At 45.0% G+C, this 25,955-nt stretch overlaps 1 protein-coding gene across 6 annotated transcripts in view; it reads right to left on the reverse strand.

Annotated features, from left to right (window-relative positions):
* The window catches only part of STIM1 (stromal interaction molecule 1), a 205,344-nt gene that overhangs the window by 48,211 nt on the left and 131,178 nt on the right, over window positions 1–25,955 (reverse strand). For all 6 annotated transcript variants that reach the window (XM_075125659.1, XM_075125651.1, XM_048837686.2 and 3 more), the window contains 2 exons: window positions 21,868–21,979; window positions 18,923–19,038 (listed from right to left, as the gene is read on the reverse strand). In XM_075125659.1, coding sequence (XP_074981760.1) covers window positions 18,923–19,038; window positions 21,868–21,979 — 228 coding nt within the window. The remainder of the gene's footprint in view (window positions 1–18,922; window positions 19,039–21,867; window positions 21,980–25,955) is intronic.

The raw sequence follows: 25,955 nt of genomic DNA on the forward strand, positions 1-25,955 counted from the left end.
ACAAATCTGGAGTCATACAGCTTTCCTCCAGCCATTCCTACTCTTCTTTACTTCACCAAAAACTAATCTGGCATCCTTAAGGCTGGGAAATAATCTCCTATTGTTTGTCAGAAAAGGGCTATGTCTACATTCCAGGGACTACCTTGGCATAGTTATGCTGCCGTATAACCCTGTAGACGCAGCCTACACCAATGACAGGAATTTTCCTTCATTGCAGGAACACTGCCTTCCTGAGCAATGGTAGCTAGGCCAACAGAAGCATTCTTTCATCGACCTAGATGTGTCTACACTGGGGGTTAAGTCAGCATAGCTACCCGAGTGACGTAACTACGTCAACTTAAATTTTAGGTGCACACCAGGCCTACGACTACCAGAACTTCAGCAGAAATTGGCCAACGGAAAAGCACAGGCCAAAATGCAAAGGGAACATATCCCGAAAGGTCTGAGATAGGACCTTTTCTGCAGTTCAACAGAAATGGTACAATGTTCACCTTGCAAATTAAAACAAAAAACTCATTTTAAACTGGAGCATCTCATTATCGGAATTTTAAACAACTAGCCTCTTTGTTGATAAACAAAAACTGAAGCCATCTGCTACACACTAAACGAGTACGGTGTTTATATAGGAATAAATCTTAGTTATTGCTTTTCTCAGCCCACCAACATTTGATTAAATACATTTAAAGTGCTAGATGCTAGAATGCAAACAAACAATGCAGACCTGTTATCTAAGTACAAAGAGAGAAACTGAATGGACCCTTTGCAGAAGGCATGTCTCTGTGTGTGATGAAGATGGTTCTAGGCACTGCTGGCGTATGACTACATAAAGAAGTATATGGAAATAATTTCATATTCATGACCTTAAGATGTAAAATCAAGATCCTAGTCAATATTCAGCCACATATCAACTCCCTGCACAGACAAATACCTTTCCGACACTGGCAAGCAATAATGGGAGCTTCCCCTGGCTAGATTTCCTTGAAGCCGACAAAACAATTCCTTGTTGGGGTGGCACTATCCTGCCACCACATCCTGGTGTCTTTCCCCAGGTACCCACTGTCGATTTGTTTCTGTCAAGAGTTGGATAAGGGAATAATAATATTTCTAATTACTTTTGTAATTATGTAACAAATATTACTAGCACCTAACGCCAAGAAGTATGGGATCAAAGGCCTACACTGTGACAAGTTAATTACATTTCAGCTCTCCTTCTCATTTAATTTATGCTTCACTGAAGGAATTGTTTTTTCTTCAGGACACTAAGATGTAAAATAGATCATCAATAAGATCAACTAAATCTGATTAATCTTCCAGTCTCATATAGGTATTCTCTCATCCCAAGCCTGCCTGATGTCCACTTTTATCTTAGCTATTTCTAAGGCATATTAAGCTTCTGTACATATATGCTTTAGCTAAAATATTTAACAACAATACTATCATGCAGATGCATCAATATGAATGGCTACAAGAGCTCCAGAACCAACCACCTCCATTCTCTTCCATTATCTTAAAGCAGGAATAGGGCATGTAGCAGAGCCAGTCTCCCGTCAACCTAATGAGCCCAGCTGGCCCACAGGAGGCTGCCTGACTAGCTACACCCGCCTGACTGGTTGGAAGAGTCAGCAGACTGGCTCTTAAGCCCAGCAGCTCTTCGGTGGCTGCTCTATGCATTTGCCCATGGTTGAGATAGCTCCTGCCTCTGCCTTGGACCCAGCCCTGCCCCTGCCCTCCCTCGCTCCAGGTAACCCGGTTCTGGCCTTTGGCTCTGATTCCTGACTTCTAACTCTGGCTCTGACCCTGGGCTTCCATTCTTGGCTGTCTACTCCAGCTCCAACCACTGGCTCAGCTGCCCACATCCTGGTTTCTGACAACAGTAATACAATCCTCCATAAACCAAGGCCATTGAGGAGTTTCATCTGCATGGAAAAATGTAATCATCCATTTAACATATTCACTCACAAAGTCAGTAAAATAATTCAGATTAATATGGACCTTAACTTCCATGCAGGCCAGTTAATCACAACATCCTCTTCCCACACTCTGCTAAGTTTTTGCAGGTGTCTAGTCCCTAATTTCTTTTATCTAGCGAGAACAGAACTGCAAGTCAGAATTTTCACAGCTATTATTCTACTTTCCACCCACACTCAATTACTTAATCCTTCCTCTTCTTTTCAGTTTCCTTTCACCATTCTTGATAGCTACTTTCCCAGTAATTTTCCATCACAGATGCCTTGACAGCCAAAGTCTAGGCTCTCCTTAGCCTGAGGCTGTATGTGTTGCACCAGTGAAGTATCTAGTTTACTAGCCGCACCCTGGATTTGTATCTTTCATCTCTGAATTATTTTATATTTACAGCTGCCAAGAGTCCTTAGCATTTGACAACAAGAGTCCTGCTTTTTCAGTTGTATGGTCTCCAAAGAGAAGATACCAGGAAAATTCAGAGGTAACAAAGTCATTCTAAATGAAGGGCCTTTTTGGTTTCTATAATCTCTTCCTTGCTTTAGTGTGGTTGCCACAAGAAGAAGAAGTGAGGTTACCAAGATGGTCTCCCCTAGTTAATTCCAGCAAAGGAGAATGAGTGTGAGTCACTGCAAGGCAGTAATTCAAAGGATGACAGATCAAAGATCTAGCCAACAGGCATCATACTGTGCTTTGAAACCTGTCAGTTAATTTACCCTCCTGTTTTGTGTGCTTGCCCATCAGTGTCGACATTCAGACACAGGACAGTAACTGTGTCATCGTGGCAAATGCAGTGAAAAACCCTCAGACACTGAGCTTTTTAAATCTAAAGATTTGTCACCCCTTTGGTGGTCCAACCAGCCTATGGGTAGAAGCAGTGCTCTGGCCTCTCCAGATGGGCTCCACAGAGAAGGCCTTTGTAAGGGGGAAGGAAGAAGTGCAGTGGGGAGGAAGGCAAGGGAAACTACAGATGTAACAAGTTTCGATAAAATGCATGATCATCACTATTTGCCATGACTCATCTGTAATTTTCCCCTTCGTGGTACATGCCACCTCACCTGTTCACACACGTGCAGGCACTAAGCACACTAATCTGCTTTTAAATCGGTTAAATGGGGTTTCCTTGACAGCCATCTTAATAAGCTCCTTCCTCCAGTGACACAGTGTCTCACTCCTCTACAATGAAAAACCTCCCTCAAATTAGCAATTAGGAGAGTCTAAATTTGGCAGTTGCATTATAGTTTAGATTCGGAATAGCTCCACATGATGCACTTTGTAGTACTACTCACAGTACTTTAGTGGGTGCTGCACAGTGGATGAGAACCATAGCTGAATATAGCTGGGAAGAAACACTAAGTGAAGTGTGAAACCAAGAACCATCAGGAGAAATCAGAGGGCTACTCACACAGGCAAGTTAAAGATACCATGATGGCAGGGATTAGTAATCCTAGAATGCCTAAATCCAACTTCCTTCTTTGTATCTACCATCACAGACTAGCTGATGCGAGCATGACACAGCTCGGCGGTGCAGTATGTTTCCTTGGCATATTTAATACCCCCCACTTCTTACAGCACTTTCCTTCCAAGGCTCTCAATGCAATTTGCAAAGATTAATGAGTTAGGACTCCCCATTACCATGCCCATTTTACTGATGAGAAATGAAGAGAAGTTCAGTGAGTCATCTAACGTCACACATGCCAGTCTGTGGCAGAGGAAGGACTATAATCCAAGTCTCCTGACTCCAACTGCCATGTCCTAAACATAAGACCATACTTCCTGTGTCATTAGATATGTATAATAGGGGACATATTTGCTGGCATATCTCCATACAGGAGTATTAGTTCCCTGTGCATGGGAATTGCGTTTGCTTCAATTTAAATGATATAGAGCCCTTCCAAGCATGATGGTGAAGACTGACACACAAATGCCTGTAATAAACAAACATACAGTACCTATGTGATAATATTGTAAACTTTAGGGCTTAGCTACATGGTGAAATTGAACAGAATAGCTATTCTGGAATAAAAATTACTTTATTCCACAATAATTACTCTGCTTTGGGAGTGCACTAATTATTCCAGAACTAAGTGACTTTTATTCCAGAACAGAGTGTCCACATAGGGAGCTATTACGGAACAGCTTGTTCCACCATGACTATTCTGGTTAATTTCCCTGCATAGACCCTAAGGGTATGTCTACACTACGGAATAAGGTCGAATTTATAGAAGTCGGTTTTTTAGAAATCGGTTTTATAAATTCGAGTGTGTGTGTCCCCACAGAAAATGCTCTAAGTGCATTAAGTGCATTAACTCGGCGGAGCGCTTCCACAGTACCGAGGCAAGCGTCGACTTCCGGAGCGTTGCACTGTGGGTAGCTATCCCACAGTTCCCGCAGTCTCCGCTGCCCATTGGAATTCTGGGTTGAGATCCCAATGCCTGATGGGGCTAAAACATTGTCGCGGGTGGTTCTGGGTACATATCGTCAGCCTCCCGTTCCCTCCCTCCCCCCGTGAAAGCAAGGGCAGACAATCATTTCGCGCCTTTTTTCCTGAGTTACCTGTGCAGACGCCATACCACAGCAAGCATGGAGCCCGCTCAGGTAACCGTCACCCTATGTCTCCTGGGTGCTGGCAGACGCGGTACGGCTTTGCTGCACAGTAGCAGTAACCCCTTGCCTTCTGGCAGCAGACGGTGCAATACGACTGGTAGTCGTCCTCATCGTGTCCGAGGTGCTCCTGGCCGCGTCGGCTGGGAGCGCCTGGGCAGACATGGGCGCAGGGACTACATTTGGAGTGACTTGACCAGGTCATTCTCTTTAGTCCTGCAGTCAGTCCTATTGAACCGTCTTATGGTGAGCAGGCAGGCGATACGGACTGCTAGCAGTCGTACTGTACCATCTTCTGCCAGGCAGGCAAGAGATGAGGATTGCTAGCAGTCGTATTGCACCATCTTCTGCCAGGCAGGCAAGAGATGGGGATGGCTAGCAGGCGTACTGTACCATCTTCTGCCGAGCAGCCATGAGATGTGGATGGCATGCAGTCCTTCTGCACCGTCTGCTGCCAGCCAAAGATGTAAAAGATAGATGGAGTGGGTCAAAACAAGAAATAGACCAGATTTGTTTTGTACTCATTTGCCTCCTCCCCTGTCTAGGGGACTCATTCCTCTAGGTCACACTGCAGTCACTCACAGAGAAGGTGCAGCGAGGTAAATCTAGCCATGTATCAATCAGAGGCCAGGCTAACCTCCTTGTTCCAATAACAACGATAACTTAGGTGCACCATTTCTTATTGGAACCCTCCGTGCAGTCCTGCCTGAAATACTCCTTGATGTACAGGCACCCCCTTTGTTGATTTTAGCTCCCTGAAGCCAACCCTGTAAGCCGTGTCGTCAGTCGCCCCTCCCTCCGTCAGAGCAACGGCAGACAATCGTTCCGCGCCTTTTTTCTGTGCGGACGCCATACCACGGCAAGCATGGAGCCCGCTCAGCTCACTTTGGCAATTAGGAGCACATTAACCACCACACGCATTATTCAGCAGTATATGCAGCACCAGAACATGGCAACGCGATACCGGGCGAGGAGGCGACGTCAGCGCGGTCCCGTGAGTGATCAGGACATGGACACAGATTTCTCTGAAAGCATGGGCCCTGACAATGCATGCATCATGGTGCTAATGGGGCAGGTTCATGCTGTGGAACGCCGATTCTGGGCTCGGGAAACAAGCACAGACTGGTGGGACCGCATAGTGTTGCAGGTCTGGGACGATTCCCAGTGGCTACGAAACTTTCGCATGCGTAAGGGCACTTTCATGGAACTTTGTGACTTGCTTTCCCCTGTCCTGAAGCGCATGAATACCAAGATGAGAGCAGCCCTCACAGTTGAGAAGCGAGTGGCGATAGCCCTGTGGAAGCTTGCAACGCCAGACAGCTACCGGTCAGTTGGGAATCAATTTGGAGTGGGCAAATCTACTGTGGGGGCTGCTGTGATGCAAGTAGCCCACGCAATCAAAGATCTGCTGATATCAAGGGTAGTGACCCTGGGAAATGTGCAGGTCATAGTGGATGGCTTTGCTGCAATGGGATTCCCTAACTGTGGTGGGGCTATAGATGGAACCCATATCCCTATCTTGGCACCGGAGCACCAAGCCGCCGAGTACATAAACCGCAAGGGGTACTTTTCGATAGTGCTGCAAGCTCTGGTGGATCACAAGGGACGTTTCACCAACATCAACGTGGGATGGCCGGGAAAGGTGCATGATGCTCGCATCTTCAGGAACTCTGGTCTGTTTCAAAAGCTGCAGGAAGGGACTTTATTCCCAGACCAGAAAATAACTGTTGGGGATGTTGAAATGCCTATATGTATCCTTGGGGACCCAGCCTACCCCTTAATGCCATGGCTCATGAAGCCGTACACAGGCAGCCTGGACAGTGGTCAGGAGCTGTTCAACTACAGGCTGAGCAAGTGCAGAATGGTGGTAGAATGTGCATTTGGACGTTTAAAGGCGCGCTGGCGCAGTTTATTGACTCGCTTAGACCTCAGCGAAACCAATATTCCCACTGTTATTACTGCTTGCTGTGTGCTCCACAATATCTGTGAGAGTAAGGGGGAGACGTTTATGGCGGGGTGGGAGGTTGAGGCAAATCGCCTGGCTGCTGGTTACGCGCAGCCAGACACCAGGGCGGTTAGAAGAGCACAGGAGGGCGCGGTACGCATCAGAGAAGCTTTGAAAAACAGTTTCATGACTGGCCAGGCTACAGTGTGAAAGTTCTGTTTGTTTCTCCTTGATGAACCCCCCCGCCCCTTGGTTCACTCTACTTCCCTGTAAGCTAACCACCCGCCCCTCCTCCCTTCAATCACCGCTTGCAGAGCCAATAAAGTCATTGCTGCTTCACAGTCATGCATTCGTTATTCATTCATCACACAAATAGGGGGATGACTACCAAGGTATCCCAGGAGGGGTGGTGGAGGAGGGAAGGAAAATGCCACACAGCACTTTAAGCACAGCACTTTAAAAGTTTACAACTTTAAAATTTATTGAATGACAGCCTTCTTTTTTTTGGGCAATCCTCTGTGGGGGAATGGCTGGTTGGCCGGAGGCCTCCCCACCGTGTTCTTGGGCGTCTGGGTGTGGAGGCTATGGAACTTGGGGAGGAGGGCGGTTGGTTACAGAGGGGCTGCAGTGGCAGTCTGTGCTCCAGCTGCCTTTGCTGCAGCTCAACCATACACTGGAGCATACTGGTTTGGTCCTGCAGCAGCCTCAGCATTGAATCCTGCCTCCTCTCATCACGCTGCCGCCACATTTGAGCTTCAGCCCTGTCTTCAGCCCGCCACTTACTCTCTTCAGCCCGCCACTTACTCTCTTCAGCCCTCCACCTCTCCTCCCGGTCATTTTGTGCTTTCCTGCACTCTGACATTATTTGCCTCCACGCATTCGTCTGTGCTCTGTCAGTGTGGGAGGACAGCATGAGCTCGGAGAACATTTCATCGCGAGTGCGTTTTTTTTTCTTTCTAAGCTTCACTAGCCTCTGGGAAGGAGAAGATCCTGTGATCATTGAAACACATGCAGCTGGTGGAGAAAAAAAAAGGGACAGCGGTATTTAAAAAGACACATTTTATAAAACAGTGGCTACACTCTTTCAGGGTAAACCTTGAAAGTTAACATTACATACATAGCACATGTGCTTTCGTTACAAGGTCGCATTTTGCCTCCTCCCACCGCGTGAACGGATTTTGGTTGAATGCCAGCAAACATACACTGCAATGCTTTGTTCTACAGTGATTCCCCAGTACGTGTTGCTGGCCTGGAGTGGTAAAGTGTCCTACCATGAAGGACGAAATAAGGCTGCCCTCCCCAGAAACCTTTTGCAAAGGCAGAACCGCAAATGCCAGGGCAAAGTAATCCTTTCACATGCTTGCTTTTAAACCATGTATAGCATTTTAAAAGGTACACTCACCAGAGGTCCCTTCTCCGCCTGCTGAGTCCAGGAGGCAGCCTTGGGTGGGTTCGGGGGGTACTGGCTCCAGGTCTAGGGTGAGAAACAGTTCCTGGCTGTCGGGAAAACCGGTTTCTCCGCTTGCTTGCTGTGAGCTATCTACAACCTCCTCCTCATCATCTTCTTCGTCCCCAAAACCTACTTCTGTATTGCCTCCATCTCCATTGAAGGAGTCAAACAACACGGCTGGGGTAGTGGTGGCTGAACCCCCTAAAATGGCATGCAGCTCATCATAGAAGCGGCATGTTTGGGGCTCTGACCCAGAGCGGCCGTTCGCCTCTCTGGTTTTCTGGTAGGCTTGCCTCAGCTCCTTCAGTTTCACGCGGCACTGCTTCGGGTCCCTGTTATGGCCTCTGTCCTTCATGCCCTGGGAGATTTTCAGAAAGGTTTTGGCATTTCGAAAACTGGAACGGAGTTCTGATAGCACGGATTCCTCTCCCCAAACAGCGATCAGATCCCGTACCTCCCGTTCAGTCCATGCTGGAGCTCTTTTGCGATTCTGGGACTCCATCATGGTCACCTCTGCTGATGAGCTCTGCATGGTCACCTGCAGCTTGCCACGCTGGCCAAACAGGAAATGAGATTCAAAAGTTCGCGGTTCTTTTCCTGTCTACCTGGCCAGTGCATCTGAGTTGAGAGCGCTGTCCAGAGCGGTCAGAATGGAGCACTCTGGGATAGCTCCCGGAGGCCAATACCATCGAATTGTGTCCACAGTACCCCAAATTCGAGCCGGCAACGTCGATTTAAGCGCTAATCCACTTGTCAGGGGTGGAGTAAGGAAATCGATTTTAAGAGCCCTTTAAGTCGAAATAAAGGGCTTCATTGTGTGGACGGGTGCAGGTTTAAATCGATTTAACGCTGCTAAATTCGATCTAAAGTCCTAGTGTAGACCAGGGCTCAGAAACAAAGCAACTGGTCATGAAGCAGAAAATCTTCCAGTTTCTTAGGCATTTTCTGAAATTCTACTTATACATCAGAGCCTTCACTAACTGATTTCTTGCATTTTCCTGTTTCCTCCATTGCCATTTTCAAAGCCTACTCAACTCTGGGATGGAACATGATAGATTAGCATCTCTCATCAGAGCTGGCGGCTTTCCATTGATTGCCAGCCAAGGCTTGTGTTTACTCTAACACACTCCTACATACACACAGTGCTATTATTAACCCTTTGGGGTGTTGTATCACCATGGCAGCATAGTGAGATCATTTCCTACTCTCAGATTCCATCCTTCTCTTTAATAGAGTGTACCAGAGCTTTCAGTTATTCTGCACCCAGGCTGCAGAACGCTCTGTGGAAGAAGGAAGACAGTCTTAGCGTTTCTCCTTTGCAGATTTCTGCCTCTTTAGGTCAGAGCTTTTGTTTCCAATTGAACACAACTCCCTCTCACTGGGTTTCTTCGTCATTTGCAAGGTGCAGACCAGTATACTTTGTCCTGTATTGTAACTGCATTTTCCTTCTTTCACTCTGCTCTTTTTGTGCTCTCACTCTCACAAGATGTTGTTCTCTCTCTTAGGATATTGATTCCAAAACAAAGTAACTGCTCTTAGTCAAAATTAAACATGTAACCTGAGTTGGGGAGGTATCAAGATGTGGCAACACGAGCTAAAACAAAAAATCTATTTTTCTTCATGCTTTTTTTGGCAATTCTGCTAAAAACATCAGGTATTACACAGTTGATGGAAGGGAGACCTTTGGAGACTGAAAATTTCTTCCTGATTTAAAGCAGCAAGATCAGCAAGGCTCACACTATCAATGACTGATTCAGTACTTCAAAGTGGAGCACTCCACACATGCACACAAAATGTTATAACATGTCCACTTTCTGGGATTAAATCATACCTAATCTGCTATGGTAATGGGCTTTTACACTCATGTGTCAGTTTCTATTCTTCCATTGACTGCTGGCAGAAGATTAATAGTGGCCTCAGGTTCCTTAAGTGGCTGCTAAAATGCCCAGTTCCAAATGATTGCAATGGTTTAACTTCACTGATTCTTTAACCCTTTCAATTCTTAGTTCTTGAGAACCAGAAACCAAGCGCCAGATCCTCAACAACTCTAACCAGTGCCCTTATGGAGAGGAAGCAGCAAATATGGCTTTAGGCCACCATTATGGTTCTCCGATCCCTGAGGCTGCTAGGGAGTGGTTAGGCACCCAGAATAATTTAGAGCAGCTTCCAGACTGCTCTAATTTATGCTACCTGGTAAACAGAACCTTATGGGTTGTTATGAAGGTGAAAGATCACTGGATGGAATACAGCACATTCTTCTGACAGGGTCCTGGGAGGGGTTGGTATAACGCTGATTAAACCGGCTCTCTGCCAGCCAGGGACTTTCTTACGCCAATCCTTAACTGATCTATTAGGGCAGCTTTGTAGACACTTTCTTAGGTTTACTCCTAGGGGAATGTGCAGAATGCATGTGCAGAATTAATGTCCTCCACAGATTTGTTTTCCCCTGCAGCATAATTGATTCTGAGGGGGAGGTGAAGGGAAGATGTGAAAGAGTCATGCTGCAATTACACCTTTCATCCACTAGAGGCTGATGTGGAGCCAGAAGAGCGGGCTGCTGGCTCACTGACTGAAGCAGCCAAGCACAGAAAGGGAGGAGACAGAGGTACGGGAGGGCTATGGGGCGGGGAACAGACAGAGCGGGGCATACGGGGCCACTGGGGAGGGTCACACAGATTGGGGTTCAGAAGAGCGAGTGGCGGAGACAGACTGGAGGGGCATAACAGCTAGTGGTATGACAGCATTAAGCCACAGGCTGAATGAGGGTGGGCGGTGCAGAGACACAAGGGGGTGGGGGAGAGGAGTGGCTGAGTGGGGGTGCAGGAACACATGGAGACAAGGGGGAAGGGAGAAAGGACACGTGGGGACGGTGGAGGAGGGGTGGCTCAGTGGGGGTGCAGGGACACATGGGGATGGCGGAGGACAGGTGGCTGAGTGGGGGTGCACGGACACATAGAGACAGGGGCAGACATGCCTGACTGAATGGGAGAAGCTAAGGATCAGCTAGGGTCTGCATGGGGGAGGCTCCCCAACTCCCTTACAATCCCTCCCCCCTCAAAACAAACAAACAAATTGTTCCATACTATTCCCACCCACACCCAGCAAACCTCCAGGTTCATTCCCAGACTCCTTCCTAGCAATTACTTCCTTCTCCCTCAGCTCCTCAGTTACCCTGACTCCCCCAAGTCTTTGCACTGCTTCTGAGGGTGGGAAATACATTTGTGTATTGTAGTTTAAATGAATTATTACTTAAAGTTCTTTATTAAAATGCCTCGTAAGGAATCTATTTGTCAAAAAAAATTCCCTGAATCTTTTTTGTTGTCTCTGTTGTTACAGACACACTTGCTGATGGGTATTTTGAAATAAATTACCAAAATAATTGAAACTAGAGTGATTATACTGTGTTATTTTGACAAATAAAATATGCAGAATTCTAAAATATGGTGTGCAGAATTTTTAATTTTTTTGGCGCAGAATTCCCCCAAGAGTACAGGTTGGAACAGCACAAAGAATTTGGCCCCACAAGTGGATATTCAACTGCCCAGCACTCTCCTACTACATTGTAGTAACTTTCTGAATTTGGCTTCAATATTCACGGAGGGATGAAGCTGAATCAGATCCAGAAACTCAGAGCAACTTGGCTGCATTTAGCTGCAGGAAAACCAGGAGTTAATTAGCTCTATGTTCATGATTTCTAATCCAGCTATTACTCTTTTTGTTTTCTTTTGTTACAGCATTAGAAATGCACAGTACATACTGACTCACTGAAATAAAGCACATGAAGAAATCAGAGAGTTTCAACTACACGCTGGACAAATGCTGGCGCTGTTTAAAAACTGAATCAAACTATAGAGAATGTAAACACATTCTCCAAATAAAAATCCAGGATACAAAAATCATCTCTTAAAAATAAATAAGCACTAGGACATTTCTAACTGAGTAATGTTATAGAGACTTGCATAAGAAGTTACAATACAAAAATAAGGACTATATGCCACACTGGCTGCTTAATTTAAAAATGATTTAATGGAGCAGTGAAACACACAACTCACAGGAACATGGGAACTGCCTTCCAGATCAGTCCAGGTGATCCAGTATCTGTCTCTGACAGTGACCAGTACCTGACTTTACACGAAACCTCACAGCACACAGTTATGGAATAGCCTAGTTTCTTCTTCAGCTTGTCAGTAGTTTGCTTATGCACTGAATGATGAGGGCTTATAGCCTTTCTTAAAAAAAAGTGTTAAATCCTTTCTATTGTAACTGTGAATGTTATCTACAGAAGTGGAATTCTCCTAAACTCTTGACCTTGATGATCTCTTGTTGGTAGTAAGTTCCACAGGAGAACTGTGTGCTGTATAAAAAAATATTTCCTTTTATCTATTTTGAAATTGTTCTCTTAATTTCATATGTCTCCTTATTCTTATATTATAGAATCAAAGAATCATAGGAGTGTAGGACTGGAAGGGACCTCGAGAGGTCATCTAGTCCAGTCCCTTGCACTCAAGGCAGGACTAAGTAATAACTAGACCATTTCTGACAGGTATTTGTCTAACCTGTTCTTAAATACTTCCAATGATGGCAATTCCAAAACCTCCCTAGGCAATGTATTCCAGTGCTTAACCACCCTGACAGTTAGGAAGCTCTTCCTAATGTCCAACCTAAACCATCCTTGTTGCAGTTTAAGCCCATCCTTCTTGTCCTATCCTCAAAGGTTAACAAAAACCTTTTATGTACTTGAAAACTTATGTCCCTCCTCCGAGAGCTGAGGACACAACATTCTTGGCTGAGATGATCCAGCTAGGGAACAAAGTTCCAGAAGAGATTAGGCAAATCCAGAGTCTGCCTTTATCTTCCTCTTCAAAAAGGTCTTTCCACCGTAAGACACTGACAACACTGACACCCCTTTTAATCAAAAAACCTAACCAACTCATGCCACCCACCCCCAACCAAGCCAAAACAACAACATCCATCTCAGAAATAAGTCAAGCTTAAAAAATAAACCGTAAAAGTAAATTAATATTTTAAAAAATCCCAATCAGAGTTTTACCCCGGAGAAGGAAACGTGTGAGAGACTTCATAAAGTGCACTAGGGACTTTGCTACTGCTATCGATTTTATATAGAAGGTGCATGGTTACTACAATGCTGGGTGGGAGTATAAAACCTGAAGAGACATTGATATTATGAGAACATGTAACTGGAGCACTCATAAGAACATAAGAATGGCCCTACTGGGTCAGACCAAAGGTCCATCTAGCCCAGTAGCCTGCCTTTCAACAGTGGCCACTGCCAGGTGCCCCAGAGGGCATGAACAGAACAGGGAATCATCAAGTGATCCATCCCCTTTCGCTCATTCCCAGCTCCTGGCAAACAGAGGCTAGGGACACCATTCCTGCCCTTCCTGGCTAATACCCATTGATGGACCTATCCTCTAGTTCATCTTTTCTCTGCCATTCAATATTCTATGTACATACCTCTAACATGACCTCTCTTATTCGTTTCCTCTGAAGGCTAAAATTTTAACATACTGACCCGTGCATGGGAGAATAGGGCATCATAACACAGGCCTTACAATTCTACCTCTCCCTTGGTCACTGTTAGTTTCATAGTTACTGTTTCTTCAAAGGCACTTCAAATTACAGGTTATTTTACTGTAGTTGCTGTTACACTGACAGAACAATATAATAAAGCTATTGGATTTTTAAGCAAAGAAATCATTTACAGGATTATTAATGGGGCTCAGCTCGATGCTGCTGTTCAGTGTAGGTGCAGGTAATCTAAACACAACTCACTTGAGTGTAAATATTTAAAGTGGATGGTACATGTGGGAGTGATAATGAATTTTATATTTGTTTAATAAATTCTATTGCTTTAAGCAAATAACTTCCCAACAGCCATCAAACTACTTGTCAAATATGCATTTAATTATTATAGAAAAAGATAGCTGCATTGAAATTTAAACCAAAGGAAATCTAGATTGGTCTATCCCAGATGGATGACACTTCTGGAATAAACATTTAATAAAAAGAAAAAATATCAGGCCATGCAGAAACTAATAAATATTCTGACATGTGCAATATTCTGTTTTAAAAACCTGTCCTTTTATGGATAAGCTGCTTCTCTGATTGGCGCAGGCAACGACCTTTCTATTTCAGCCAGTTATTCGATCAAGGCTTGGTGATGACCACCTTCTGGGAATTACTCATTTCCCAGCAGAGTCCAGAGGAGCTGAGAGCAGCAGTGGAACAACAAACCACTGTCATTCTGCTGCACCAGCATCTGAAGTGCGCGTCTCCATTCATAATCTGCCGTAAGAGGAAACAAGTCACAATAACAGAGCATTATCACAGGGTCTCGGGCTGTGACCTTTGCCTCGTTCCGTATGTCCCATCTCAGCAGCCGATATCGGCTGGGATGCTGTCACTGCTGCTGCTTGGACTGGAAGCAGAGCATTCTCAGAACAGACTTCTCTCCTGTGGAATCTGCTCCTCCAGTCCTAGCAGATCACCAAAGTTAGCGTGAGTATTAGTATGGCAGTGAGGAAGTACGTGAGGCTTACCTGGTGACCCAGTATAGCTTACGTATTTTTTTAACTTTGTGACCTGAATGACACAAGATGCCTATCTGCCCTAGCAAATGGAACTAGAGAAATATTTATTCAAGTAAATATCTTAAGACTTCGCAAGCTTTCCAGGGTCAGGCCTAATTAGTGCTCGGATGGGCAGCCTCCAAAGAAAGCCTAAGGTAGGTAATTCAGCAGGTAGCACTCTTCTCTCAAGTCAGTTCTGACCAACGGCACTGTGTGGTACAAAGGGCAATTTTTTGTGGGAGGAAACATAAATCCAATATTTTAACTGCTTGTGGTGATTAAAAATCTTATGGTTCTTTTCACAAGAGTAGGGATGTTATTTCTGGTGTCCTAGCTAAAATCTTAATTGGTTAATTACACTCTGTATCCCTAAATTCCCCATATAACTTCACTTAAATATGGAAGTCTTTATGACCTGGAACCTCCTTGGGTCAGGGACCATATTCAGCATGCAAGACACAGAGGTCACCAAATAAAATAAGGAATTCAGCCCCTGTTGTTGTCCGCCCCAGGGGTGGCTGGAGTGACTCCCAAGTGCTTTTGGTTCCTTTGGGAGGAAAGGTGCAGTGTAAACGTATGCTCATGAGGTGACCACTGCTGTCTGACAATGTTCTATTCCCTGGACAATAACTCTTAAAGAAACAAGCTAAAGTATCTTATAAATTCTTTAACAAGTTAATTCTCTTCCCTATGTCACATTAGATATATCAGAACTTTATCATCTCAAGGTAACATGCAAGCAAGCCATTCACTTCCTCCTCTCTTGTGCACTCTAAAACTAATTATTTCTGGTACAGTATCTACTCCAAAAAACATTCTTTCCTGGTACAGTTTTATTCACATGCTATGAGAACTGCAGCCAAACTGATCCTTAAACCAACTGCAGTCACAGAACCCCCAAAGCGTCTTTGCCACATTTGGATTACTTAATGGCACTTTCCTCTTTGCCCTCATTTTTCAACACTCTGATTAAGCACGGGACCACGATTCTGCAACAGGGATGGGGAGGTGGGTGGGTTGGTTTATAATGTAACGCATACAGCAAGTCAAGTTCAGTCATCATCACATCCCAAGGATCTACCCAGCGGCAGCCATGCTGGACAAGCCATAGGTGACCAGGTGTCTGCTGGAGTCTCTGCAACAGATTTCATAGTTTCATTAGTGAACAAACTTCTGGCATCCAGCCAAATATGTTCTGCCTTAACGAGCAAATACTGTATCATCCCTCTTGAAATCTCCACTCCACGGTAGTGGCATTATCTACTATTTTTTTATGGCTTTGGCCTTATGTAACTGAAGTGGGATGCTACGTTTGTCTAATCCAGACTGTGGCTTTTCCAGTCCTCCTAAATTCTTATGTAGCCCCAAGCACCGCCATGTTAGAAGGCCTTCAATGAGCACTTCCCTTTTCCTTGTCCGCAGATAAGCAGAAAGAACTGTGTTTTGGTCAGCCATAAGAATGAAAGTGAGGCTGCCCAAGCACAGCAGCCTGAACAGAGAGGTGGGTTTTGCATGTAGCTCTGAATGGGCTCAGATTACTCAGCCTTAGCTCATCGGTCAGCAAGTTCCATAGTCTTGATCCAACTCCTGGGAGAGTTCTGTCTCCTGCACTCACAAGCCTCATCCTACTGGTTGGCAGTTTCACACTGCCAGGGGGATGTAGCTGTTGTGGAAGGCCACCTTTATTTGACTGACAAAAAGGAAACTTGGTGTGTAATAGTAATTCCTTTGAATTCACTAAATCCGGCATTGGGCAAACACTCACTTCACAATTTAACTGGTGGCCAAGCACTTCCTGAAACATAGCTAATCACTGACGTCTGTTCAAACCCGGTAGCTTTGCAATCCTTCTGAAATTAGTTCTAAATAAATAGCTCTCTAAGTATATAAAATGCAGTTTTAACTTGGAACATTCCATTAAATTAACCAGTTTTCATCCTTTATTTCAATTGTTAATCATTTCCAAGGTATTGCCTCCATCCATTTACTCTGTAACAATCCCTAACCACAAGTTCTGTACCAGAGACATGCTGACCTTCGTCTATTCAAATATTGCAATCATCGCATTCAATAGTGTTTGTACAGCAGTCTGAACATAGAAAGGACTCAACATTAAAATGCTATTATGACCATTTTAGCAGGATGGAATATCACAAATGAGGATAATGCTAATGCTTGCATTAATGGCTAAGAATAATGTAGCAATTCACTTTGCACTTAAAAATCACCTTTCATCAGACAATCTAAAAGCCCTTTACAAACATTCATTCTCCTAACACTCATATGGTGTCAGTTATTATCTCCAGTTCAGAGATGGGGAAAGTTAGGCACAGAGATTAACCTGTTCAAGTGCACATCTTAAATCAGTGGTTCCACTAGAAATTCAGCCCAGGAGTCCCTGCTTCCAGTTCCCTGCTCTAACCATTAGTCTGCAATGCCACTGACCACTATCAAAAATGTCAACCTTTGAACATAAACTCAGTAGAACTGACTCAAAATAAGACTTTTTTTTAACATTTGGGAGCAGAACTGGCTGTTCTGCTAATTGCACAAGAGAGGCCTGTTGGATCAAATGAATCTGTTTAAACCAGCCAATTTACACCTCCTCCAGCAGGCGAACACAGCCACATTAGGTGGCAAACCTCAACTCAGCTGATTTCTGGGCAGGCTGGGCTTGCACTAGGGTAACTCTCCCGGAAGACCTGCCACAAAATCATTGGAAAGAGAATGCTGGCTGCATTTGCACTTTGACATTATCTTTTGGTATGAGACAGTGGAGGATTTACATCTTGCCCAGATGGCTAAGGGTCATAGACCCCACAAAGAGAGGGGCAGAGAAAAAAACTTAAGATCGGGAAGGGAGAATGGACCTGGAAGCCCCAGCTCCTCCCTGGAAGGTACAAGAATGGTAAGTGGGGAAGACAACCAGCATGCAGTGGGTTAAAAAGGAGCACGGCTAATGTAGCCAGCACAGTGCAATAGATACTGGTATGTAACGGAAGGGAGAAGACGAAAAAAGGGAAAAGAGAAACTCTCTCTTATTTTGCATTTGTACAGTGCCTGGCAAAATGGGGCCTTAATCACGGTGGGGCCTCTCGGGGTATGTCTACACTGCAATTAAACACCTGTAGCTGGCCTGTGTCAGCTGACTTGGGCTGTAAAACAGCAGGGTAGATGTTTGGGCTCCGACTGGAGCCTGAGCTCTGGGACCCCATGAGGGGGTGGGAGGCCCCAGTACCCAGGCTCCACCCCAAGCCCGAAAGTCTCCATGGCAATTCTGCAGCCCACGGGCCAGCTGAAGCATTGAATTGCAGTGCAGATGTACCCTAGGTGCTACTGTAACAGAAATAAATAATGAGAAAGGGAAAATTAGTATAAAAAGGAAAACAAAATGGAAGAGAGGTGAGGAGCGAGAGTTAACAAAAAATACAATGCACATCAACCAGACTTCCAGATCCACAGACACCATTAGTTGGTATTGCATGACAAGAACTCATTTCCCAGTTTTCATTCAGTCTAAAATGTTTCTCAACTAATCTGCACTGCTGTTTTCCTCATCCAAGATCAGGCTGTTTTGCTTCTGGCCCATTGATATTATAGTGCTGTGACAACATGACAAGATCTTTCAAGCAAGGATACATAGCAGCTGCATTCCAAAACAGAGAAAATAAGAGATTTACCGAGACCAGATGCAGACCTCAGAATTCTACAGTGTGTTCTGAACTGTTGTTGCATTGAATACAAGGTGTAGCCTACAGAGACTGAAGGTCCAGCATGCAATGCTTCATTTATGGTTACAGCCAGTGTCCAATTCGATAAAAATGCAGGACTGCATACTGGGACGTGTGGTCTTCAGGGCTGCTCCTCCATAGTTAATATGTTGGTAGCTCTGCTTCCATTTTGTGCAAATCAGGCTATTATCAAGTTACCTAGATGAACTTTGGTAGGGAACAGTTTGATTTCACCTCCACTAGGTACATCCTAGAGCAGCGGTAGGCAACCTATGGCCTGCGTGCCAAAGGCGGCATGCAAGCTGATTTTCAGTGGCACTCACACTGCCCAGGTCCTGGCCACCGGTCCGGGGGGGCTCTGCATTTTAATTTAATTTTAAATGAAGCTTCTTAAATATTTTATAAACCTTTTTTACTTTACATACAACAATAGTTTAATTATATATTATAGACTTATAGAAAGAGACCTTCTAAAAACGTTAAAACGTATGACTGGCATGCGAAACCTTAAATTACAGTGAATAAATGAAGACTCGGCACACCACTTCTGAAAGGTTGCCGACCCCTGTCCTAGACACTGTCTCTGGAATGGGCGGATTCCTTCCACCCTTCTCTAACGAGCCAGCTCTGCACCATTACTCACAGAGAGGAGGTCCGAACAGCACTGTGTCCAGGGCTTTCAGCTGCAGCTTCTGCCTGTGGCTCCGATCAGTCATCTTCAGTACAGTTCCCATCATGGTGGCATTGTTTATCGCTAACCTACAGCGAAAAAAAGAGCAAGCGGTCACATTTCAATCTGGAAATGGCAATACCAGAATAAGAATACCAGAGCCTGAGCTCTCGGAGGAGAAATACAATGAACAGGACCAGGGCACTGTCCTCTCAGGCAAGTGGAAGACCCTTAGAGAACTCAAAACGCAGCTTTTGAAGCAGGATGGATATTTTAAAAACATCTTCCTTGGCAATCGGGTAGGTATTAGCACAAGAATCAGAAAGTGACAAGTGCCATTTTTTTCAATTAAACCTGGAATCTCTCTATTTTGCCACACCATCAAACAGTTGCTTCCTCAACTCCATATAGCTGGCAACTGGCACCTTATTGTTTGCACAGCCAACACAGGAGAGACCTCCCAGGTGGGAGAAAACCTGATCAGGTCAACACACCCAGGCTCTTGAACAAAACATCTACTGCCACAGAAGCCTTATTTTATTACCACTTACAACACCTTCTCCCAACCCTGCCTACAGGCCCCTTTTAGAGTAGCAGCCGTGTTAGTCTGTATCTGCAAAAAGAAAAGGATACTTGTGGCACCTTAGAGACTAACAAATTTACATTTTTTCCCCCCACTGCATGCATCCGATGAAGTGAGCTGTAGCTCATGAAAGCTCATGCTCAAATAAATTTGTTAGTCGCTAAGGTGCCACAAGTACTCCTTTTCTTTTTACAGGCCCCTTGTTAGCAAGGATAACCTTGGGTCTTTCAGTCTGTTAGCCCCACTCCTAATCCAACTGTAAGTGTTTCTGTTGAGTAGCACGAGATTCCACAGCTCTTGTTTATTATTTGTATTACTAGAGTACCTAGAGGCCCCACCCAAGACCAGGGCATAGGAACATAAGAACGGCCAGATTGGTCAGACCAATGGTCCACCTAGCCCAGTATCCTGTCTTCCAACAGTGGCAATGCCAGATGCTTCAGAGGGAATGAACAGAACAGATAATCCTCAAGTGATCCGTCCCCTGTCGTCCACTCCCAGTTTCTGGCAAACAGAGGCAAAGGACACATTAGGCATAGGGTAGCATCCCTGACTGTTTTGGCTAATAACCATTGATAGAACTATCCTCCGTGAACTAATCTAGATCTTTTTTGAACCCTGTTATAGTTTTGGCCTTCACAATATCCCCTGGCAACAAGTTCCACAGGTTGATTGTACATTGTGTGAAAGAAATCCTTCCTTTTGTTTGTTTTAAACCTGCTGCCTATTAATTTCATTTGGTGACCCCCAGTTCTTGTGTTGTGTGAAGGGGTAACTAACACTTCCTGATTCACTTTTTTCAGACTAGTCATGATTATATAGACCTCTATCATATCCCCCCTTAGTTGTCTCTTTTCCAAGATGAAAAGTCCCAGACTTTTTAATCTGTCCTCATATGGCAGCCATTGCATACCCAGAATCATTTTTGTTGCCCTTTTCTGTACCTTTTCCAATTCTAATGTATCTTTTTTGAGATGGGGTAACCAGAACTGCACACTGTATTCAAGGTGTAGGCATATCATGGATTTATATAATGGCATTATGATATTTTCTATCGTATTATCTCTCTCTTTCCTAATGCTCCCTAACATTCTGTTCGCTTTTTTGACTGCTGGGTGGGTCTTTTGCTCATGGTTTGTGTTTATGAGCCCTAGTTGCGGTGCTTTCCCAAATTAATTCTGAGTTAATTCCCTCCTTTTATTAAAAGGTTTTGCTACACTCAGACTCTGTGCTTGCGAGAGGGAAAGGGGGATTGCCGCTTAGAGGCACCCAGGGGGTGGTGTATAATTGTCCCAGGTCAATTGGGTGGCGGCTTGAGCCAGTTTTGTGTTGTGTTGTTGAAAAAGACCCCCTAGATACTGAACCCGGCCCTTGTTCCTGCTGGCTTCACCTGGCAGAAGGGTTACATATGTACAGTTGGGATGATGTTTTCCAGTGGGCATTACTTTGCATTGATCAACATTGAATTTCATCTGCCAGTTTGTTGCCCAGGCACAAAGGTTTGTGAGATCCCTTTGTCACTCTCCGCAGTTGGGCTTACTTTGGGCTCACCTCTCTTGAGTCATTTTGTATTGTCTGCAAATTTTGCCACCTCACTGTTTACCCCTTTTTCCAGATCATTTATGAATATGTTGAACAGCACTGGTCCCAGTACAGATCCCTGGGGGACCCGGCTATTGATCTCTCTCCATTCTGAAAACTGACCATTTATTCCTACCCTTTTATCCTATCTTTTAACCAGTTACTGATCCGTGAATGGACCTTCCCTCCTACCCCATGACTGCTTCCTTTGCTTAAGAGCCTTTGATGAGGGCAGAATTGTGCTAAGTACTGTACACACATGTAAGAGATAGTCCTTGCCCCACAGACTTTACTCTCTGCACAGACAAGTCAGATACAGGGCGGGAGAAAAGAAAGATTAGCCACATTTTACAGATGGGGAACTGAGATTCAGTGAGTTGCCCCAAGTCACAGAGGGAGTCTGTGAGGGAGCCAGGAACTGAACCCACATCTGATCTGTCCTATTACAGGCTTTAACCACAAGGTCATACTTCCCTTGTTGGCTGCAGAAGAGAGAGATGAAATCTGGTATTTAGGACAGTGTCTCCCATGTGGTAAAGTATAAGCTTTTCCTCGCAAGTTCTTGCCCTCCCCGAACTCCCCCTAGAGCATATCACGCCCTCTCCTTTCCTTCAGCTCACATCCTCTCACTCATCTCTGTGCAGAGGGCCAGTGCAAAGCCTATGCACCTTATAAATCCTCAAAACAGGATTTAAGTGGTGCAGGCCTTGTGCGCACACACACACGTAAGTGAGAAGATGCAATCGGCACTGACCTGGGCATGGCATGTCCACTTAGCTGCAGTTTCCTGAAGGTTTCTTCATACTGTGGCAGTTCTACATAGGTGATTAGCCACTGCACCACCTCATCAACTGTCCAGTTATACACTGTGAGGGAGGAAAAAACAAACAACTGAATCCTTTTCTTGTGGAGCTGAAACTCAGTCAGCTGGCAGCACCAACACATCTGCTATCTTCATATACCCAACACCCCAGGGCAGAAGCTTCACCTGATGCATCTCTCCCTTTCTCCTTCTGTACAGTAAAGATAAAAGCTGAAGAGGGTTGTCACAGGGTAGCTGATCCCTATAGACAGATTACGCCCAGCTCCCTTGGACCAGGGCAGGTGAGCCCACTCCAGCTCATTAAAGAGGCCTGGGTTACACCTGAGCCTATTAAGGGCTGTTAGTCAGCAGGAGTAAGGACTGAGACAGGCTGATCCTGGGGAGGGAAGGCCACACTGGAGTGGAGCTAGTACATGTGGTAGGTCCCTGGAGAAAGGGGCCAGGGACTCAGGGAAGCAGCCGGGCAGCTGCTGCTCCAAGAAGGGACCGGAGCTGGCTGAGGCTAGGGAACTGGAGTGCCGGAGACCCCTGAGGGGGGTGGCCCTGAAACCTGGGGCCAAGGATGGAGTTAAGTCAGTTTTCTGTTTGTTTGATAACCTCTGTTAAAGAAATAAACCTCCTTGACTGAGACTGGGTGAGGCAGCGCATGCTTTGGAGCCAGGGAGAAGGTGAGCTCGGTGACAGGGGTTTAAATCCTTCATTGCTGGAAGGCTGCTCGTATGTCTGAGCAGCACATTTTGAGGAAACAGCTAAAAGCTGTATTAGGAGTGCTGGGATGCACCAGACAAGCTCATCATCCCCCTGAAAACATGCTGCAAATCTAGCAGCATTGCCTGCACAGATAAGCCACCTTCAATAACTTGATGAAGACCTTCAAAATGTCACGTGGGAATTGGCTAGGTGACCTTATAGGTTTTTTCAGCCTGCAACATCTTTGGTTGTGTGATGATTTTTCATAGTCTGTCCTGTATATACAATAAGTCTGCTGCAGAAGATTTAGGATAAACAGGTACCAGCATACAATGTCCAAAGTCTGTCACTTTTCCCAACAGCTGTCTAAGGCAAAAAACCTTATGGGTGGGGTTTATTTTACACCACAATTACAGCTCATGGGGTGAGGCGGATGACGGCATCAGATATACCAGCAGTCTGAAACAGCTCTTGGCAAAGATTGTGTTCACTTTCCTCACTGTGTGCATTACAGCACAATCCCGAGTCCTAGGCAGCAGTGTGTTAGGATATAGATATTCAGGTCTGTCTGTAAAGGCCTATACTCTAAGAATGTAGGTGTATTCTTATCACTTGGCTAGTTATAGAGGTATAAAAGGAAGAATCAAAACCACTGTCTGCCAGTGTAAGGGCCTTCTCTTACTGTGACAGTCTGAGGCCCTGTTCTTAGGCTAAGGCCTTTGGCTAAGCAACAGAGGCAGCCATAAACTGGGAAGTGAATGGTCACATCCTCACATTCCAAACTAGTCACATTGAAAGAAGGTGCTATTGGGCTGTTAGGAATACAATCCTGTCCTGATAGTGCCTATCACCTCCAGAGAAAGGGAAGTGCTTAGAAAATGTAAAAGGAAACCTAGTTTGATAGCATCCTGTCTGGCAAGAATTCACTCATCAACAGCTGGGATGTGAAATCCTCACTTTTGTATTGTTTTGTCATTGTCTGTATAATCTCTGTCTGGTTCTGTGATTGTTCCTGTCTGCTGTATAATTAATTTTGCTGGGTGTAAACTAATTAAGGTGGTGGGATATAATTGGTTAAATAATCATGTTACAATATGTTAGGATTGGTTAGTTAAATTTCAGGAAAATGATTGGTTAAGGTATAGCAAAGCAGAACTCAAGTTTTACTATATAGTCTGCAGTCAATCAGAAAGTGGGAGGGGGAGTGGGTGTGGGAGATGGGAACAGGGAATGAGGGTAAGAAAATTGGAGTCATGTTTTGCTAAAGGGGGAAATGGGAACAGGGAATGGGAGTAAGGAAGTTGGAATCATGTTTTGCTAAGGGCAGGAATGGGAACAGGGACACGGGTGTAAGGCTCTGTGGTGTCAGAGCTGGGAAGGATTCATAGATTCATAGAATATCAGAGTTGGAAGGGACCTCAGGAGATCATCTAGTCCAACCCCCTGCTCAAAGCAGGACCAATCCCCAATTTTGTCCCAGAACCCCCTAAATGGCTCCCTCAAGGATTGAACTCACAACTCTGGGTTTAGTAGACCAATGCTCAAACCACTGAGGACACTAAGGAAGGAAACTGGAATCATGCTTGCTGGAAGTTCACCCCAATAAACATCGAATTGTTTGCACCTTTGGACTTCGGGTATTGTTGCTCTCTGTTCATGCGAGAAGGACCAAGGAAGTAAGTGGGTGAAGGAATAAACCCCCTAACATCTTGGTGCCGGTGACTCGGATGCATCGCATTGGATAGGTGAGTGGCAGCCTGTAAGTCCCGCTCCCCAACAGTCCGCGCAGCTGCTTGGAGGGGGTATCGCGAACCCTCGTGATGGTAGTTGCAGGTTCTGGCAAGCCAGGGTAAAGGATTTTTTGGATAAATGGATAAGGAAGAACCAGGGCCCATACCAGGTGCAGGGGTCAACCTGGGATGAGATTAAAAAGGAAATGGAGAAAGTGTTAGGGGACCCAGAGGGATGGGGGTGGCTGAGGAGCCCTCTCTCCTTGGTATATGGCTAGTGGAAGAAGGTCCCTTCCCATGGGGACTGAGTGCCTTCCAGGGAAAGGAGGCACTTCAGTCTGCTTGTGAGAGGTTTGAAGTAAGGGCAGCATTATGGGAAGCTGCCAGGAATCTTTCAAGTTTGGTGCTGCTTCAGCAAGGGCTGCTGAAGGGTTGTAAATTAGTTAGGGGCAGTGAAAGATGATTTGGCACAACAGCAGAGTCAAACAGTCAAAAGTCAAAAGCAGAGTTAACAGACCACCTTTAGAGACTGGATCTGAGACTTGGTCCTGGGGGAATGGAGAGAAAGAAGGAAAAGAAAAAAGAAAAAAAAAGGGTTTCAAAGTGCAACCTGCCTTTCCACACTCTTTTGTTTTTCTGAAGTTTTAATGGAGGGTACTTTGGATACTTATGTGAGATGTCAAGAAGGAAGTTTTTGTTTAATGATAAAACCCAGTTATATAAATGTAACTGTGTGTGCAACTCTGTGCAGTCACATGGGACGGAAGCTTGGTCATTAAATTATCCAAGGGGGTCAGGTAGAGTGGCTACTATCACCACTACGCTTCTGTCCCCAGAAGCCTTTACAGCTATTCTGAGGGAAAATGGGTCCTTTTCCCACAGAAATGGTCTATAAGGGACTGCTGCAGGCAGAGAGAGAATCTGAGCAAAATTATTTGACTATTGGGTAATGTAATCAAAATCACTAAAGGATGGAAGGGGTTTCTTTTGGAACTTAACTTGGCTGCCCCTGGTTGTGTCTAGTTGTACAAGATGGAAGTGTAATCGGGGTACAGTTGTGTAAAAAGAGTAATGACAGTGCAAGGGATGTTAGGCAAAAGAGAATTTTGTGTGTGTGCACAGGTAAAAGAAAAGGAAAAGGGGAGGAATGATGGGAACACTGAGCCTTGGGATGGCTCTGGGGGATGAGATTGTTGCTTTGGTGGGTGTGCATGAAAACTCTGTGGACATGGGGGAGGCAGTTACACCTTGTGTAAAATTAATATGGCTAATAATGTATGGAGGTTAAACTATACGGAAGGAATGTGCATTTTCCCAGGACGTGTGCAGTGTATATTGGAGAAGGGGTAAAAGAAATGCAAATAAAACATGGTACTTAATTAAAATCCTAATAGGGCTCCAAAAGGAACCACAATAGGTTGTGCTTTCTTTTTCAGATCTCTGTGTGTTTTGGAGCAGGAGATGAAAGTAATCAGAACTCTGGTGGAAGTAAAATGCTTCCCTTTTAAGACAGTGTCTGAGCTGCTAACAGCTTTGGATCCAGAAGCAAGCTAGTAAGCCTCTGTGTGTAAATGCAAATTACCTAGCTGATGGGCACAA

Source organism: Caretta caretta, chromosome 1 (assembly GCF_965140235.1).
Source record: "Caretta caretta isolate rCarCar2 chromosome 1, rCarCar1.hap1, whole genome shotgun sequence".
NCBI lineage: Eukaryota > Metazoa > Chordata > Testudines > Cheloniidae > Caretta > Caretta caretta.